The sequence below is a fragment of the Drosophila guanche genome, unplaced genomic scaffold (genome assembly GCF_900245975.1).
Source record: "Drosophila guanche unplaced genomic scaffold, DGUA_6, whole genome shotgun sequence".
In the NCBI taxonomy this organism is placed as follows: domain Eukaryota; kingdom Metazoa; phylum Arthropoda; class Insecta; order Diptera; family Drosophilidae; genus Drosophila; species Drosophila guanche.
The window spans coordinates 4,070,104-4,085,956 of record NW_022995748.1 but is presented as its reverse complement, the minus strand read 5'-3'; the positions used below and the strand labels follow the sequence as shown (position 1 = coordinate 4,085,956).

At 43.2% G+C, this 15,853-nt stretch overlaps 3 protein-coding genes across 5 annotated transcripts; all 3 read left to right on the top strand.

Moving 5' to 3' along the window:
• Positions 1–729: 729 nt before the first annotated feature.
• LOC117584221 (adenylyl cyclase X E-like) lies at positions 730–4,774 on the top strand. 2 transcript variants are annotated; one of them, XM_034273002.1, is made up of 11 exons: positions 730–870; positions 931–1,071; positions 1,131–1,290; positions 1,346–2,120; positions 2,174–2,274; positions 2,332–2,695; positions 2,751–3,207; positions 3,270–3,726; positions 3,791–3,942; positions 4,001–4,142; positions 4,214–4,774. In XM_034273002.1, the coding sequence occupies exons 1-11, from the start codon at positions 787–789 to the stop codon at positions 4,753–4,755; spliced, it is 3,375 nt and encodes a 1,124-aa protein (XP_034128893.1). In that variant the 5' UTR covers positions 730–786; the 3' UTR covers positions 4,756–4,774. The 2 variants fall into 2 exon arrangements, with proteins under 2 accessions (XP_034128893.1, XP_034128894.1); XM_034273003.1 differs by lacking the exons at positions 3,270–3,726; positions 3,791–3,942; positions 4,001–4,142; positions 4,214–4,774 and having other exon boundaries at positions 2,332–2,681; positions 2,751–2,925.
• A 1,392-nt stretch (positions 4,775–6,166) lies between these two features.
• On the top strand, positions 6,167–11,659 carry LOC117583915 (adenylyl cyclase X E-like). Its single transcript, XM_034272593.1, has 3 exons — positions 6,167–6,647; positions 6,714–6,801; positions 11,597–11,659. The coding sequence occupies exons 1-2, from the start codon at positions 6,167–6,169 to the stop codon at positions 6,779–6,781; spliced, it is 549 nt and encodes a 182-aa protein (XP_034128484.1). The 3' UTR covers positions 6,782–6,801; positions 11,597–11,659.
• LOC117584220 (adenylyl cyclase X E-like) lies at positions 9,047–14,001 on the top strand. 2 transcript variants are annotated; one of them, XM_034273000.1, is made up of 12 exons: positions 9,047–9,183; positions 9,242–9,382; positions 9,444–9,603; positions 9,667–10,438; positions 11,309–11,409; positions 11,483–11,819; positions 11,882–12,341; positions 12,396–12,757; positions 12,821–12,915; positions 12,975–13,126; positions 13,191–13,347; positions 13,411–14,001. In XM_034273000.1, the coding sequence occupies exons 1-12, from the start codon at positions 9,103–9,105 to the stop codon at positions 13,989–13,991; spliced, it is 3,399 nt and encodes a 1,132-aa protein (XP_034128891.1). In that variant the 5' UTR covers positions 9,047–9,102; the 3' UTR covers positions 13,992–14,001. The 2 variants fall into 2 exon arrangements, with proteins under 2 accessions (XP_034128891.1, XP_034128892.1); XM_034273001.1 differs by lacking the exons at positions 9,047–9,183; positions 9,242–9,382; positions 9,444–9,603; positions 9,667–10,438 and adding an exon at positions 10,490–11,256.
• Positions 14,002–15,853: the final 1,852 nt, after the last annotated feature.

Below are 15,853 nucleotides of genomic sequence, written 5' to 3'. Positions count from 1 at the left end.
CAGACAGGGCCCCAAATATCGAATCCGAAATGCAACATTTTTCAGACATCAAAGTTGCCGCAGCGATTTTGCAAAAACCAAGAAAGACCAGAGCAATGCCATAGGGACACAACAGCACAAACGATGTCAATGGGCATGGGGCATGTACAGGACACTGACACATGAGGCGGCTCCTGCTTGGGGTTGCATCCGTCTGGCAAAAAGAGCAACAACCGCAGTCGGACGTCGGACGTCGGACGTCGGACAAGGCTGAATGAAAGGGTGAAAGTGCCAGTGGAAGCCTCAGTGAAAGTGCGCACCCAGAAAGGAAGGAACGTGGTCGGGGGCTACAGCAAAAGCTAAAGGCTGCGTGGCCATCTAATCTGTAAGCATAAATTCCAATCATTTTGCAAATGGAATGTGCAAACGCAAACCAATAAAACCACAAAACACAACACAGCAGCTGGCAGGCAGGGCACAAGAAGGGAGTGCACAGGGGCATCTACAAACTGCATGCGGTTCGTACGACAGGACCGGGGGTCAAGTGAATTTTCGACCAACATTGACTCTGTTTTGCATACACTGGAATTTGCTTGGAATTTGCAATTGGAGAAATGAATTAGTGAGATTTAAGTCAATAAAAAAGGCAAGATCCTCCCTAAAAGATGGGAAAAACCAATGACACTTGCTGCAACTAGAGAGTAGGCCTAGCCTGTATTAGGTATTCATTCAAATACTACCTTTGGCAGAAACAACATGTAAAACCATTCAACACAGACAAAAACATCCAACACATAGGAAAACAAAATGCCAACACCCATAAGGAATATATTTAAAAAATGTCCCCTCGATTATACCAAGGAACGCAGATGGGAACAAGACTATCTGAAGGTTTGTACGCACTGAAACTAAACACAATTTTGGCATCTTTTTAATGGTATTTCCACACAGGTCAAGTGCGCTGAGCTGGGCTTGGAGCACGAGTTCGTTTTGTATCAGAGACGTCAGAGGACCAGTTATCTGAGGGTTTTCTATCTGCTACATATTATTGCCACCTTGTTTCACTGTACAGTGATCCTATTGCTTAGCGCTGTGAGTAACAATCGCAGTCTTTGAACTAGAGAGTTGATTCTAATTGAGTTTCTGTGCAGCATGTTCGTTTTATTCTGTTCGATGTTGCTGTTTATTTGATCACCGCCGTCCTCATTCTAAGTATACTCAGCATCAATTTCCACGAGGATTTTGTCTCGCGCCACACTTGGATTCTGACAGCTACTTCTGCGGTATCTGCCCTGATTCTGGTAATTGCTGGTAAGCATTTTTTGTGATTAAATTCCATTCTTTATTATGCCTTGGCTTCCTGTAGATGCCTTACAGGGCACGTATCATTACAACGTAAACGACTGGATGCTGGCCACTGCGTACGACACTTATACCATCCTGATTATCTACATGTTCTTGCCAATACCCTCACTCCTGGGCTCGGTACTGTTGGCATCCTCGGTATCCGTTGGGTTCATTGCGTACTTCATGAAAGTCGTCGCCTCGCGGTTCCACTACTTCAGCATGGAGAGTGTAGATGCGTACAGCCAAATAATTGTGGACATCATACACTATATTTGCTACAACCTTTTGGGAATCTTCTTCCGAATCATAAATGACAATGTGGTGCGCTGCTCCTTCTTGAATCGTCATCAGTTCATAAGGGAGAAGATCTGGCTGCGCAATGCTCGAGTCCAGGAGAAACTGCTCCTGGATAGCATTATTCCGCCGCAGATAGCAAAGCCAATTCAAGACGATATAATGAACAGACTGGCGAGAAAGAGCGGTGAGGGCAAATCAACGCGCGTCACGGAGCAGATCATGGCCCTTCAGATCCATCCTGAGGTCAGTATCTTGTATGCGGATGTGGTTAACTATACGCATTTGACGACGACACTGGATGTGGAGAGGCTGGTGAGGCTCTTGCACGACCTCTACGGAAGGTTCGACTTGGCAGCCACGCAGTTTCAGGTTCAGCGAATCAAGTTCTTGGGGGACTGCTACTACTGTGTGGCTGGTCTAATGCGCCCGAATCCCGATCACGCCAAGTGCTGTGTGGATCTCGGTCTGTCCATGATCTCACACATTCAGGAAGTTCGGTAGGTAATTGATCGATGTCTGTGTGTAAATAACGTTGGAAACTTCTTTGCAGGAGGGAAAATGAAGTGAACATCGATATGCGTATTGGCGTACATTCGGGCAGTGTGATTGCAGGCGTCATCGGAGAAGCTAAGCTGCAGTTTGATATCTGGGGTGTGTTGGATACATTCTAGAATATATCTATTGCAAAAATATGCTTTTCACTTGCAGGAACCGACGTTACGATTGCCAATCGTTTAGAGTCCACTGGTGCGCCAGGCTTCATTCACATAAGTGGCAGGACCTTAAACGAATTGGCCATTAATCAGTATTCCATATTTAGCGGCACAGATGAAGCCCGAGCCGATCGGTTTCTGCAGGCACACAATATCACAACCCATTTGCTGACTGCTGCTGAAATTCTGGATCCGGATGCATACAGATTGGACAGTTGGGGCTCATTGTCCTTGTCGGTAGTTGACTTAAACGACAGACCGGAGCTGCACACTCGTAGTAGGATGGCAATTGGCCCCAAGGATTCGATCAACGAAGAGCTGCGTAAGGAGTTTAAAAATATGCCGGTCAGTGGCATGACGTGAGTTGATTGTGGCAACAATAACATTGGCATAACTACCTCCTATACTTCACAGACTTGGCCAGTCGTGTTCAACCTGTTGCGGATATAAGCCTGAGGGTGAGACTGATTCCGATAAGTCTATACAAGCGTTTTGCCTGCACTTTCACGACCCTCTTTTGGAATGGAAGTATTTGGTACAGCCAGACTACATGTTCAAGTACAGCATGTTGCTGTCCTGGTGCATTGGATTCAGCCTGGCGTACGTTCAGATGGTGGAGAGCCTGGATCCCTGCGAAGTTTGCATTTTGATTGACTTGTTCGCGTTCTTTAGCCTCACAATTTTGCTTGTGATTGCCTGGTACAAAAAGATTTGCTGGCTAATTTATGGTCGTAGCGAGAAGATCCTGTATGGGAAGTTGAACTGCATGATATTCCACGCCCACGACAAAATCGTGCGTCATATGACGCTGCGGATTTGTATCTACATCTTCATCTTGACAACGTACTTCTCCATCATCGTTATCATAGTGGTAAGTATTCGGGAAAGATGAGATGAGGATGCTGAGATAAACAGCTCCACTTTGTTCCACAGATTAACTGCAATTGGGAAGAGTTCCAAATGAGGGACATTGAGAGCAAACTCTATCACTACGAGTTGGACCTTAACATGTGCTTTCACCCCTGGGTAGTCACAAATATGGTGGCACTGATCATCGGCATCAGCTTTACCTTCGCTCGCATACCGTTCATGGTTAAGACGGTCATCACTTTGTCGCTGACGAGCGCCTATATGGTGATTGTATTCTTCCAGTTCCAGTTCGTTTTCCATCACAGTGCCACCATTAATCCATGGCTCCCCTCGGAGAATGCTCATGGTATGCGCATATTAATGACCCTTTTCACGATGTATCTGAAGGAGCGCCATTCGGAGTTCAATAACAAAATCGGATACAGGTGGAGTGTTGATTTATGGAAAAAGCAAAAGGATGCGGATAGGACCAACCAATCCATTACAATTGTTCTGAACAACATACTCCCATCGCATGTCGGTGGGTTCTTGGCTGCCGTGTTGACTGCCTGACTCTCTCATCGATTTCTCTCCTCTACTCACAGTCAACGTCTATATTTCTACCCTAGCGAAGCATGAGCTATACTATGAGGAGTATAAAATGGTCTCCGTTATGTTTGCCTCTCTACAAAACTTTGATATGGATCTAAGAAACTTGCGCATGCTGAATGAGATTATCAGGGAGTTTGATCGATTGGTGAGTTCCGAGAACTGAGTTCTGAATGTCCAATACGTGGCGCTCATTTCAATTTCAGTTAATTCATTATAAGGAGTACTACGTGGTTGAGAAGATCAAGGTGGTTGGCTGCACTTATATGGCAGCATGCGGATTGGATGTGAACTATGCCGATCGCATCAACAATCGGTTTGAGAGGCATGATTCACTTTTGGATGAGGGTAAGACACGAGACTCGAATGTAAATATAAAAAACATATGCTTAGATAAATCGCGATCCATATCGTTTCAGTGGGGCAGGCACAGCGCATTCGCCATTCTTCAAATATAAAACATGAAGAAGAGCTCCACGAGGAGGTTGTCTTTGTGATGGCCACGTTTGCCCTGGACCTAATGCGCACCCTCTGGACAGTTAAGAAAGCCTATGAAGAACTTAAGTTGCACTATGAGCGTTCTTTAATATGCGGTGACATGTCCATTGGAATCTCTAGTGGTGAGGTAATGGCCGGAGTCGTTGGCGCCTCTCACCCACATTATGACATCTGGGGTGACCCCGTTAACATGGCCTCCCGCATGTACTCCACCGGCCGGATCGGACACATTCACGTGACCGAGGAAACGGCCAATCTGTTGCGTGAATTTGGCGTTGAGTGCATCTATCGTGGGATAACATTTGTAAAAGGCGCTGGACATATTCCCACCTACTTTATTGCCATCAATGATGAATTTGAATTCGTGCCCCCGACCCATTGGAGTAATCCCAGTGAGCGACGGCAAACGGTTACTTCATTTTGGGCAGCTAGCGAAAGCTCTCAGAGCTACGAAGATGATTAACCGATTGCACTCTCTAAACAGTTATGGCATTATATAAATACATATGTACGTACATATGTACATATTTACATATGAAGTAGATCACTCACCATATTAAAGTGTAATCTCAGTGAACATCGATGTTTGTCGCAGTAAAACTTTAACTTTTTGTATAGGGAGTGGTGGAGCGGAGTGTACATATGTATGGGCTGCACCCACTTGCAGCGGCAGCCCAGGCGCCGAAAACGCAGCCAACGCCAATGTGCCGTTATCTCTATGCAGTTGGCGGCGACGCGGCTGCAGCAGCAGCATCATAAGAAGACCAAAGGGCGCGTCACGACATGCATTTTAAGAACAACAAAAAAACGAACGAGAACAGACATGCCCAAAGCCTAACGGGACAGGTAACAAAATCAACAACAAGCGGAATACGGAATAAGAAGAATCATAGCAAAACGAAACATGTAAAATTTAAACGGTAAATGTCCAAAGATGCTCCCTGCTGCTGCTGCTGCTCTTGGATTTTCTGCAATAATTGGCAAACTCTCCCTCCATGCGACTGTGTGTGGGTGTGTTGTTGCATTGGGCTTTACAGGGCAACAGGAGGGTATGCGCAGTTGCCTGGGTGGTTGGAGCTTACAAAATGTTGTTCTTCAAAATATCTCCCACAATACATGACAAATTGTTCATTGATCATTTGTTTCACAGATGTGCATGTATCGGAATGATTGCATTCAAAGTAGGCTTTAAGCTGGCTGTACTTTAACGTTTCAGTAGTTAAAAAACATTTAGACATAATCAAGAAAAATACAAAAAACACGTACAAAAAATCAGAATGCATTGACTTTACCAAAGAGCGTTTGTGGGAACGCAGCTTCCTATGGTAAATCTATTAAATAAATACACCCACTCTGGGTGTATACGGGAATATCCATAGGCAAAATGTGAGCAGTTGCATATGGAGAAGGAATATCGTCTGTATCAGGTACGACTATGGAATAGTTTCCTTGGAGTGTTCTGCCTTTTGCATATTCTCATAACCATACTTTACTGTACACTTCTACTATTAACTTGCCCGGTAAGTCGAAGAAGAACTTTTATACAGTATTTATGTTTACGCCTAAAGTTTCCACCATCCTTGTCCAGCATATCCACTGAATTTTGATTGATGTGTGTATAAATTTAGTATCTGCATTCATTATTGTAACTGTCTTGAGCGTCAATTTCTGTGAGAATAAATTATGTGAGCTCCGTGATTGCAGCACTCTCTTTGGTATCTGCTGGTGAGTTCGTTGTATACTAGACCTTCTATTATTTTATATTTTTACCATCCTTCAGATATATTTCAGAGCACATATCATTACTACACACATGATTGGGCATTGGAAACATTTATATCATTATTTATATAATGTTCATGCCGATACCCCTTATGTCGGGTGCCCTGCTGCTGGGAGTCACAGCGTCCGTCGTTCTCATCATCTACTATGTGATCTATATTGCCACGGAGTACTACAGACCCAACAACAATGGCACGATTACTGTAGATATATTCCACCTTCTGGGTATTTTCTTTCGCAAAATGAATGATATTGTTGTGCGCTCCTCCTTTCTGGATCGGCATCAGTATGTAATGGAAAAGATATGGCTGCGCAATGCAAGACGGCAGGAAAAGTTGATGCTCCATAGTATTATCCCGCCGCAGATAGCTAAGCCCATTCAAGACGATATTCAAAACAGACTTGCCAGAAAGGGAGGAGGACTCCGCTCCCCAGGCGTCATGGAGCATATCGTGCCCATTCAGATCCATCCCGAGGTCAGTATCTTGTATGCGGATGTGGTTAACTATACGCAATTGACGACGACACTGGATGTGGAGACGCTCGTGAGGCTGCTCCATGGTCTCTTCTGGGGTGTGTTGGATGTTCTAGATCAGCGTCTAAGATTATAAATTGCAAAACAATTCTTACCACTTGCAGAAACCGACGTAACCATTGCCAATCGTATGTCCACAAAGTTCCAGTACTCTGAACGAACTAGATCCTAGCCAGTATACGATAGTTCCAGGCACCGATGCTGCTTTGGTGGATCCTGTTCTTAGATCCAAGGGAGCCTCAACCTCCGCAATATATCTCTTTATCATTTGTTCCTACAACTCCGTGGTCAGCATCATACTGGTGAGTGTCGATTGATAGACTACGCATTTGCCCTAAAGTTGTGCTCGGTTTTAGATGGGATGTGACCCCGAAGAGTTCGAAATGATGTACATCTAGAGTAAACTTTATCATTATGATTTTGATTCCACTATGTGCCTTCATCCCTGGGTAATAGCCAATGTGGGGGCCCTTATCGTTGTAGTGGGCTCTGCGTTCACTAGTATTCCGTTCATCTTGAAAATAGTTGTCTGTTTTTTGATGACGACTGCCCACCTTTTAAATACATTTTTTCCAGTTCGAGTTCATTTTCCATCACAGTGCGACAACAAATCCTTTCTTTGCGGCAGAATATGCACATGGATTTCTCATTTTTATCACTTTTGTTACTTTGTATTTGAAGGAGCGACACACTGAGTGTACAAACCAAGTCAACTTTAAGTGAGTGTTTGTACATGAATTTGCAATTTGAGAAAACGGGAGCACGAAACTCTTCGTTTTCCACAGTAGATCGAAAAGTATTTGTTCAAGTGTAAAGCAGAGCCTGACTGACACTGTTATTTAATACTAATATTTGTTATTTACATTAACCTAGTTGGCGCGTGGAGTTGAGAAGAAAACAGCGTGATGCCCATATAACTAACAACTCGATCACAATTCTCTTGAACAACATACTTCCTGCTCATGTTGGTGAGTTTTTGGATCAACTTTTAAAGCAAAAATCATCTGTACTCGCCTCTTTCCATCAGTCAACGGTTACCTTACATCTCTCGCCAACCATGAGCTCTACTATGAAGAATATAAAATTGTATCCGTTATGTTTGCCACTTTAAAAAATTTGGCGACTACTAAACGAAACGAAGATCAAAATTGTTGGCTGCATGTGCGTTGGATGTGAGCTTTGCAGATCATATCAGCAAAAAATCTTACATAATAGGGTCGACCCATCGAGACTCGCTAATCGAAGAAGGTTAGTTGTAATCAAGTTTGTGTGGGATAATGTGTGTTAATAAAGATTTCTTACTTTTTAGTGGAAGAGACCCTGATGACTCGCAGATCCTCTTCCTCGCCATCAGAGCAAAATCAATCCGAAAATATGCACGAAGAGGTCGATTTTGTGATGACAACTTTTGCCGGGGACTTAATGCGAACCCTTTGGATGCTCAACAAGGCCTATAAAACGGTTTCATATGATAAAACTGTCATTGGCACAGACAGGTCCATTCCGTGGATCTCACCCACATTATGACATCTGGGGACACCCCGTTAATATGGCGTCCCGCATGGACTCCACCGACATGATCGGACACATCCGCAAGTTGGCACTGCGTGCAACTAAAAGGCCATTAATGAGAATTATGACTTTATCAAAATCCATTTTGAACGAAATCCAATGCGTCAATACCGGGAAGAGCAATCATCTCAGTCCGAAAAGGAATCAGTAGATTCCGATATACGCCATGAAGACAATGAAAACAATAACAAAGCTAATGTATAGACATGAAAATTTAAACTGACTTTTTTGGGATTTTCAAATCTTATTTATACATTCTATTTATTATCAACGGAGTTGATACATATTTACGTTTTGGGTTGTTGGAGTGGGAAGTTTGCTTAGTTTGCTGTCACTGGCTGATGATAGTTTGCACTTTGCACTGTTATATTGTACACGAGTACATGTACGAGTATGTACTTACATACATATGCATATAACTGCAAAGTTTAACTAGCTGTACTAGCTGGCGACACAAAAGAAAGAGTAAACGCGAGACGTTTCGGCTGCTTCTACAAGCGCTGCAATAGTGCAAAGAGCAGCACAACACCGAGAATCAGTCGAGAGAGACAGAGAGAGCAGCAGTCTCCGGGAACGACACCCACACCGAAACGAATGGATAGAGAAAGCAGCAGTGAGTTGAAGCAACGCTCTTCGAAAAGTCCCGTTAACCCCTGGCGGTCCCTCTCCCGAAAGGCAGTGTGAGAAGTAAAAGCAATTAAACCAACCGCTCAGATCAAGGAGAACAACCAGACAGACAGCAGCAGACAAAAATGCAAATAAATAAATGTCTGGATATACCATTTTAATGCCAATCGAATAGGCTGTGATTTAGTGCTTTTGCTTTTTCCAATATTTTAGGAAAAACTCAACAAAAAGTTCACTGTACTTGTAATACATTTAGAAGCAGTCAGGGAATATAGAATATACAAGAAAAAGAGAATGCCTCAACAAACCTTCACTGACGATAAATGTCAGTTTAACTTTAACAAAGAGCGCCTGTGGGAGCGCAGCTACCTTTTGGTTAATATTGTAAGACATACAAATGGCGCAAACTTTTAAATACGTGAATATCCCACAGGTAAAATGCCAGGAGCTACATTTGGAGGAGGAATTCCGCCTGTATCATGTACGACTATGGAACAGTTTTCTTGGCGTGTTCTGCCTTCTGCATACTCTCATAACCATCGTCCATTGTGCAATTCTACTGTTAACTTGCCCGGTAAGTCGAGCAAGAACTATTATCCAGTATTACTATGAAAGCAACAACCATCTTTATCCAGCATACCCACTTAATTTTGATCGATGTGTGTATATATTTAGTATCTGCATTCATTATTGTAACTGTCTTGAGCATCAATTTCTGTGAGAAGTTCGCCCCGCGACACTCGTGGATTACTTATGTGAGCTCCGTGATTGCAGCACTCACTTTGGTAACTGCTGGTGAGTACGTTGTATATTAGACTGTATATTAGACTTCTACTATTATACTTCCTCCCTCCTTAGATATCTTTCAGGGCACATATCATTACTACACACATGATTGGGCATTGGATACATTTTACGATACTTATATTATTTATATGATTTACATGTTCATGCCTATACCCCTTATGTCGGGTGCCCTTCTTCTGGGAGTCACAGTGTCCGTCGTCTACATAACCTATTTTGCTGTCTATATTGCCACGGAATACTATTTCGATATTTACAGTCGCTACGACTATGGGAGGTTTATTGTACATATATTCCACCACGTGTGCTTCAACCTTCTGGGTATTTTCTTTCGCAAAATGAATGATATTGTTGTGCGCTCCTCCTTCCTGGATCGGCATCAGTATGTAATGGAAAAGATATGGCTGCGCAATGCAAGACGGCAGGAAAAGTTGATGCTCCATAGTATTATCCCGCCGCAGATAGCTAAGCCCATTCAAGACGATATTCAAAACAGACTTGCCAGAAAGGGAGGAGGACTCCGCTCCCCAGGCGTCATGGAGCATATCGTGCCCATTCAGATCCATCCCGAGGTCAGTATCTTGTATGCGGATGTGGTTAACTATACGCAATTGACGACGACACTGGATGTGGAGACGCTCGTGAGGCTGCTCCATGGTCTCTTCGCAAAGTTCGATATGGCTGCCACCCACTTTAAGGTTCAGCGAATCAAGTTCTTGGGGGACTGCTACTACTGTGTGGCTGGTCTAATGCGCCCTGATCCCGATCACGCCAATTGTTGTGTGGATCTGGGTCTGTCCATGATCTCTCACATTCAGAAAGTGCGGTAAGCTATTGATATAAGNCTACTATTATACTTCCTCCCTCCTTAGATATCTTTCAGGGCACATATCATTACTACACACATGATTGGGCATTGGATACATTTTACGATACTTATATTATTTATATGATTTACATGTTCATGCCTATACCCCTTATGTCGGGTGCCCTTCTTCTGGGAGTCACAGTGTCCGTCGTCTACATAACCTATTTTGCTGTCTATATTGCCACGGAATACTATTTCGATATTTACAGTCGCTACGACTATGGGAGGTTTATTGTACATATATTCCACCACGTGTGCTTCAACCTTCTGGGTATTTTCTTTCGCAAAATGAATGATATTGTTGTGCGCTCCTCCTTCCTGGATCGGCATCAGTATGTAATGGAAAAGATATGGCTGCGCAATGCAAGACGGCAGGAAAAGTTGATGCTCCATAGTATTATCCCGCCGCAGATAGCTAAGCCCATTCAAGACGATATTCAAAACAGACTTGCCAGAAAGGGAGGAGGACTCCGCTCCCCAGGCGTCATGGAGCATATCGTGCCCATTCAGATCCATCCCGAGGTCAGTATCTTGTATGCGGATGTGGTTAACTATACGCAATTGACGACGACACTGGATGTGGAGACGCTCGTGAGGCTGCTCCATGGTCTCTTCGCAAAGTTCGATATGGCTGCCACCCACTTTAAGGTTCAGCGAATCAAGTTCTTGGGGGACTGCTACTACTGTGTGGCTGGTCTAATGCGCCCTGATCCCGATCACGCCAATTGTTGTGTGGATCTGGGTCTGTCCATGATCTCTCACATTCAGAAAGTGCGGTAAGCTATTGATATAAGTCTGTCTATGAATAACTTTGGAAACTTCTTGCAGGAGAGAAAATGACGTGGATATCGATATGCGCATCGGCGTGCATTCGGGAAGTGTGATTGCAGGCGTCATCGGAGAAGCGAAGCTGCAGTACGATATTTGGGGTGGGTTAATCATCGTAGAAAAGCATCCCTACAAGCAATCCCTACTGATCGAAAGTTTTCTTTCCATTGTCAGGACTCGATGTAACTATTGCCAATCGTTTGGAATCCACCGGTTCAGCGGGATATGTCCATATAAGTGCCAGTACCCTGAACGAACTAGATCCCAGCAAGTATACGATAATGCCAGGCACCGACGCAGCTTCGGTGGATCCCCTTCTAATCAAACACAACATAAACACGTTCCTTATTTCTACTGAGTCTTCTACCCATTTTACCAAACGTTACACAGAGATTGATTCACAATCTTACATCGATATGCGCTCTAGACCAGATTTACACAGTACTAACGACGATGTGATCAACGAAGAGTTGCGTCAGGAGTTTCGTAAGATGCCAGTCAATAGCTTCAAGTAAGTTAAGTGTAGACTCTCTCGGACAAATGACACATTTCAATTAACTGAGTCTCCCATAGACCTGGAAGAATATTCTCCTTGAAACGACGAGACGAATCCAATGCTCTCCTAACGTCCGAGGTAAACAAATTCTGTCTGGTCTTTCGGGACTCCAAACTAGAGTGCAAGTACCTGCAGTCGCCGGACCTAATGTTCAAGCACAGCATGTTGCTTGCTTGGATCATTGGATGCAGCCTGACCTACATACAGCTGATGACTCTAAACAAAAAGCTTCGCATATCCGGCATAGTGCTGGATTCTATTATTTTAACTTGCCTGACCATCTTGCTTGTCATAGCTTGGTACAAAAAACTATGCTTTCTCATCTACGGCACGAATGAGGAGATTAACCATAGATTCAGTGAACTGAGCTGCAGAATATTTCGCACGTGTGAGAAGATCCAAGGAAGCCTCAGCCTCCGCATTTGCATATATCTCTTTATCATTTGTTCCTACAACTCCGTGGTCAGCATCATACTGGTGAGTTTCGATTGGTAGACTGCGTATTTGCCCTAAAGTTGTGCTCTCTTATAGATGGGTTGTCACCGCGAGGAGTTCGAAATGATGACCATCGAGAGTAAACTTTATCACTACGATGCTGACGTGACAATGTGCTTTAATCCCTGGGTAATCACAAATGTGGTCTCCCTTATCATTTCAATGGCCTTTACGTTCACTAATATTCCGTTCATTTTAAAAATAGTTGTCTGTTTTATGCTGACGCTCGCCTATCTGATCATCATATTTTTCCAGTTTGAATTCATTTTCCATCACAGTGCTACCACAAATCCTTTTTTCGCTGCTGAATATGCACACAGCTTGCTCGTTGTCATCACTTTTGTTACTTTGTATTTGAAGGAGCGGCACGCGGAATTCACAAACAAAGTCAACTTTCAGTGAGTAACTCTATAAAATGTTATTTAATTATCAGCTAATATCAGCTATTTCAATTATCTTAGTTGGCGCGTGGAGTTGGGAAGAAAGCAGCGTGATGCCCATATAACTAACCGCACAATACTAATTCTCCTGAACAACATACTTCCCGCTCATGTTGGTCAGTTTTTGGATCAACTTTTAAAGCAAAAATCATCTGTACTCGCCTCTTTCCATCAGTCAACGGTTACCTTACATCTCTCGCCAACCATGAGCTCTACTATGAAGAATATAAAATTGTATCCGTTATGTTTGCCACTTTAAAGAATTTCGAATTGAACCTCCGAAGTTTGCGCCTACTAAACGAGATCATCACGGAATTTGATAGATTGGTTAGCTATTACATATTCTATTACATTCTATTATTTATTTTGTCATTGCTGGTTCCCTTTTCAGTTGCAACACTATAAGGGTAATTACTTGGTGGAGAAGATCAAAATTGTTGGCTGCACTTATATGGCAGCATGTGGGTTGGATGTGAGCTTTGCCGATCGTGTTAGCAAAAAATCGGATTATGAAGATTCCAACAATCGAGACTCGCTAATCGAAGAAGGTTAGTTGTATTCAAGTCTCAATGGGATAGTGTATATTAATAAAATTGTGTCCTAACTTTTAGTGCAACAGGCGCAGCTGATTCGCAGAGCCTCTTCTACAGTATCAGGTCAAGGTCAAGGTCACAGGGAGAATCAGCACGATGAGGTCGTCTTTGTGATGGCAACGTTTGCTCTGGACCTAATGCGAACCCTTTGCATGCTCAACAAAGCCTATGAAACGGTATCTTACGATAGGACCATCATCAGTCCAGACATGTCCGTGGGAATCTCCAGTGGTGAAGTGATGGCCGGCGTCGTTGGGGCCTCTCAACCTCATTATGACATCTGGGGTGACCCCGTTAACATGGCGTCCCGCATGGACTCCACCGGCATGATCGGACACATCCAAGTGACCGAGGAAACGGCCGTCCTTTTGCGGGAATTTGGCATTGTGTGCAACTATCGTGGCAAGACATATGTGAAGGGACCAGGACAAATTCCCACATATTTCGTTGCCATTGATGACAATAATAATTTCATCACCGTCGATGCCAAGCGAACTCCAAGGCGTGAACGTCGACAAAGGGTTGCATCTCTGTCTGACAACGAATCGTTAGGTGGTTACTTGCGATTTGATGACGAAGACAGTAATAAAGAAAATTAAATATGAAGTATTTGAATGTCAATTATTGCAGCCAGGTTTCTGTTTTAATAATTTTCAATTTTGTTTCCTTGCCCCTGTGCTTTCAATCCTAGCCGATCCTTTGCGTGACCTGCATATTCCCTTCGAAATATAATTAATGATTTTCTACGCCCACCAATTACAAGTGTCAAAAGCAGAAGCAGAAGCAGAAGCAGCCAAAACCAGAAACGAGCCCAAGTCCTGGCGTGCCATCAGTTCCTTACAAACTGTTCAGCATAATTGAATTAATCCCAAAAGCATTTCAAGTTTTAACATTTGTGAGTTGAGGCTCTGAGTGGTTTCTGATTTGATGGGTACCCCTTTTTACACGTACAATTAAAAGTCATTTTTACAAGCAATTTGCAAATTATGATGACGATGACAGACATGAATGGTGATCGTCTTCCTTTGATGCTGTTGAGGCTTGTCATTGTTTGCTGTAATTGACGACTCCTCGTTACAGTGAAACATCAAAAAAGGCACGAAAATACGGGTTAGACAACCCGTCAGGCATTTCAGCGAGGGCCCCAGGAACCACCATGCGTCCCGTTCTGCATGAAATGGAATTCTTTTCACCCGGACACATCGGCGTCGAATAACCCTTTGACATGTAAAACGTTCGTCCAATGCATATCGAAATAAAACAAAAAGACGAGAAAATGCTGCTTCACGAGTAAAAGTGCTTCCTGCGTGGAAACAAATTGAAATGCATGTGGAATTCAAATGTGAATTAAAACGCGAAAATTATTTGCGCTAAAAACAGGGAAAATTAAATAAAAATGCATTTTTTGCATGTGTACGCACATTCAAATACACAAACATATGTACATATGTACATATGTATGTATGATGTACATAGCTGCCCATGTTGTAGTCGTAATTATTTGTTTGCTTGTTACACTCCTGCTAATTGAATATTTACACATGTAGAGACAGGTGGCAAGCGGAGCAGAAAGTGACACATGAACTCGTTAGCAATTTGGCTAAGAGCTGGCTCCTATTTGTACAGATAGTTGTTGAAAATTAAAATGTTCCATTACCATTGGAGGAGACTTAGGAGTACATTCATACACATATAAAAGTTGTGAATTGATTACGTTTTAATGCGCAATTTACTGATTATTTCCATGTCTGTTCTTCTTGAGGTTTGCCAGGTACTTAATGTTAGCTCACATGCAAAACATAATAAAGATCGCGAGAGCGAGCGCTCTCAGAGAGCAGTGTTAGCAGTGAGCTGTAAACGAGAGCGGCCGCAGAGAGCGTTAACAGGCTGTTAACAGTGATTGAGGTGTTAACAGCGCTGTTGCTCTGTTGGAACTGCTGCAGTCCATGTGTATATCTTCTGCTCCCATCTCTCAGGCAACTTAACGGTTTAACAATATCCCGTTGCAGGCATCGTCTGTGCGTTACACGGACTCTGCCTCCAACAGTGCCTACCACGGCAATAGGTCGTTCTCGCTTCGTGCCAGTTTTACCCTTTATTCCAGAGTTGCAGGCTCTAAGCTTACCTAAGTGCATAAACCATTCCATATCTAAAATTCTTTCACGTCATATCAAAGCCAAGCCTATTAAAAAATGTAGTATGTACATATGTATGTACTTTGTGAGCAGTTCTGAGAACTGGGACTGGCAACGGCAAGAAGCCTCCTTCCAACGCACTCAAATAACAATACGTAAAATGTTGCCATGAAAAGAAGTGGGAGCAAAAAATGTGACGTAATCGAAATCGAGTTTCGTTCTCAGGCCATTTGCCATTCCCAGAATCCAAACTAACAACATTGACTCAAGTCCGCAAGTCCGCAAAAAAGGGAAAAGAAGAAAAAAAAATATATAGGAAAAAGTCC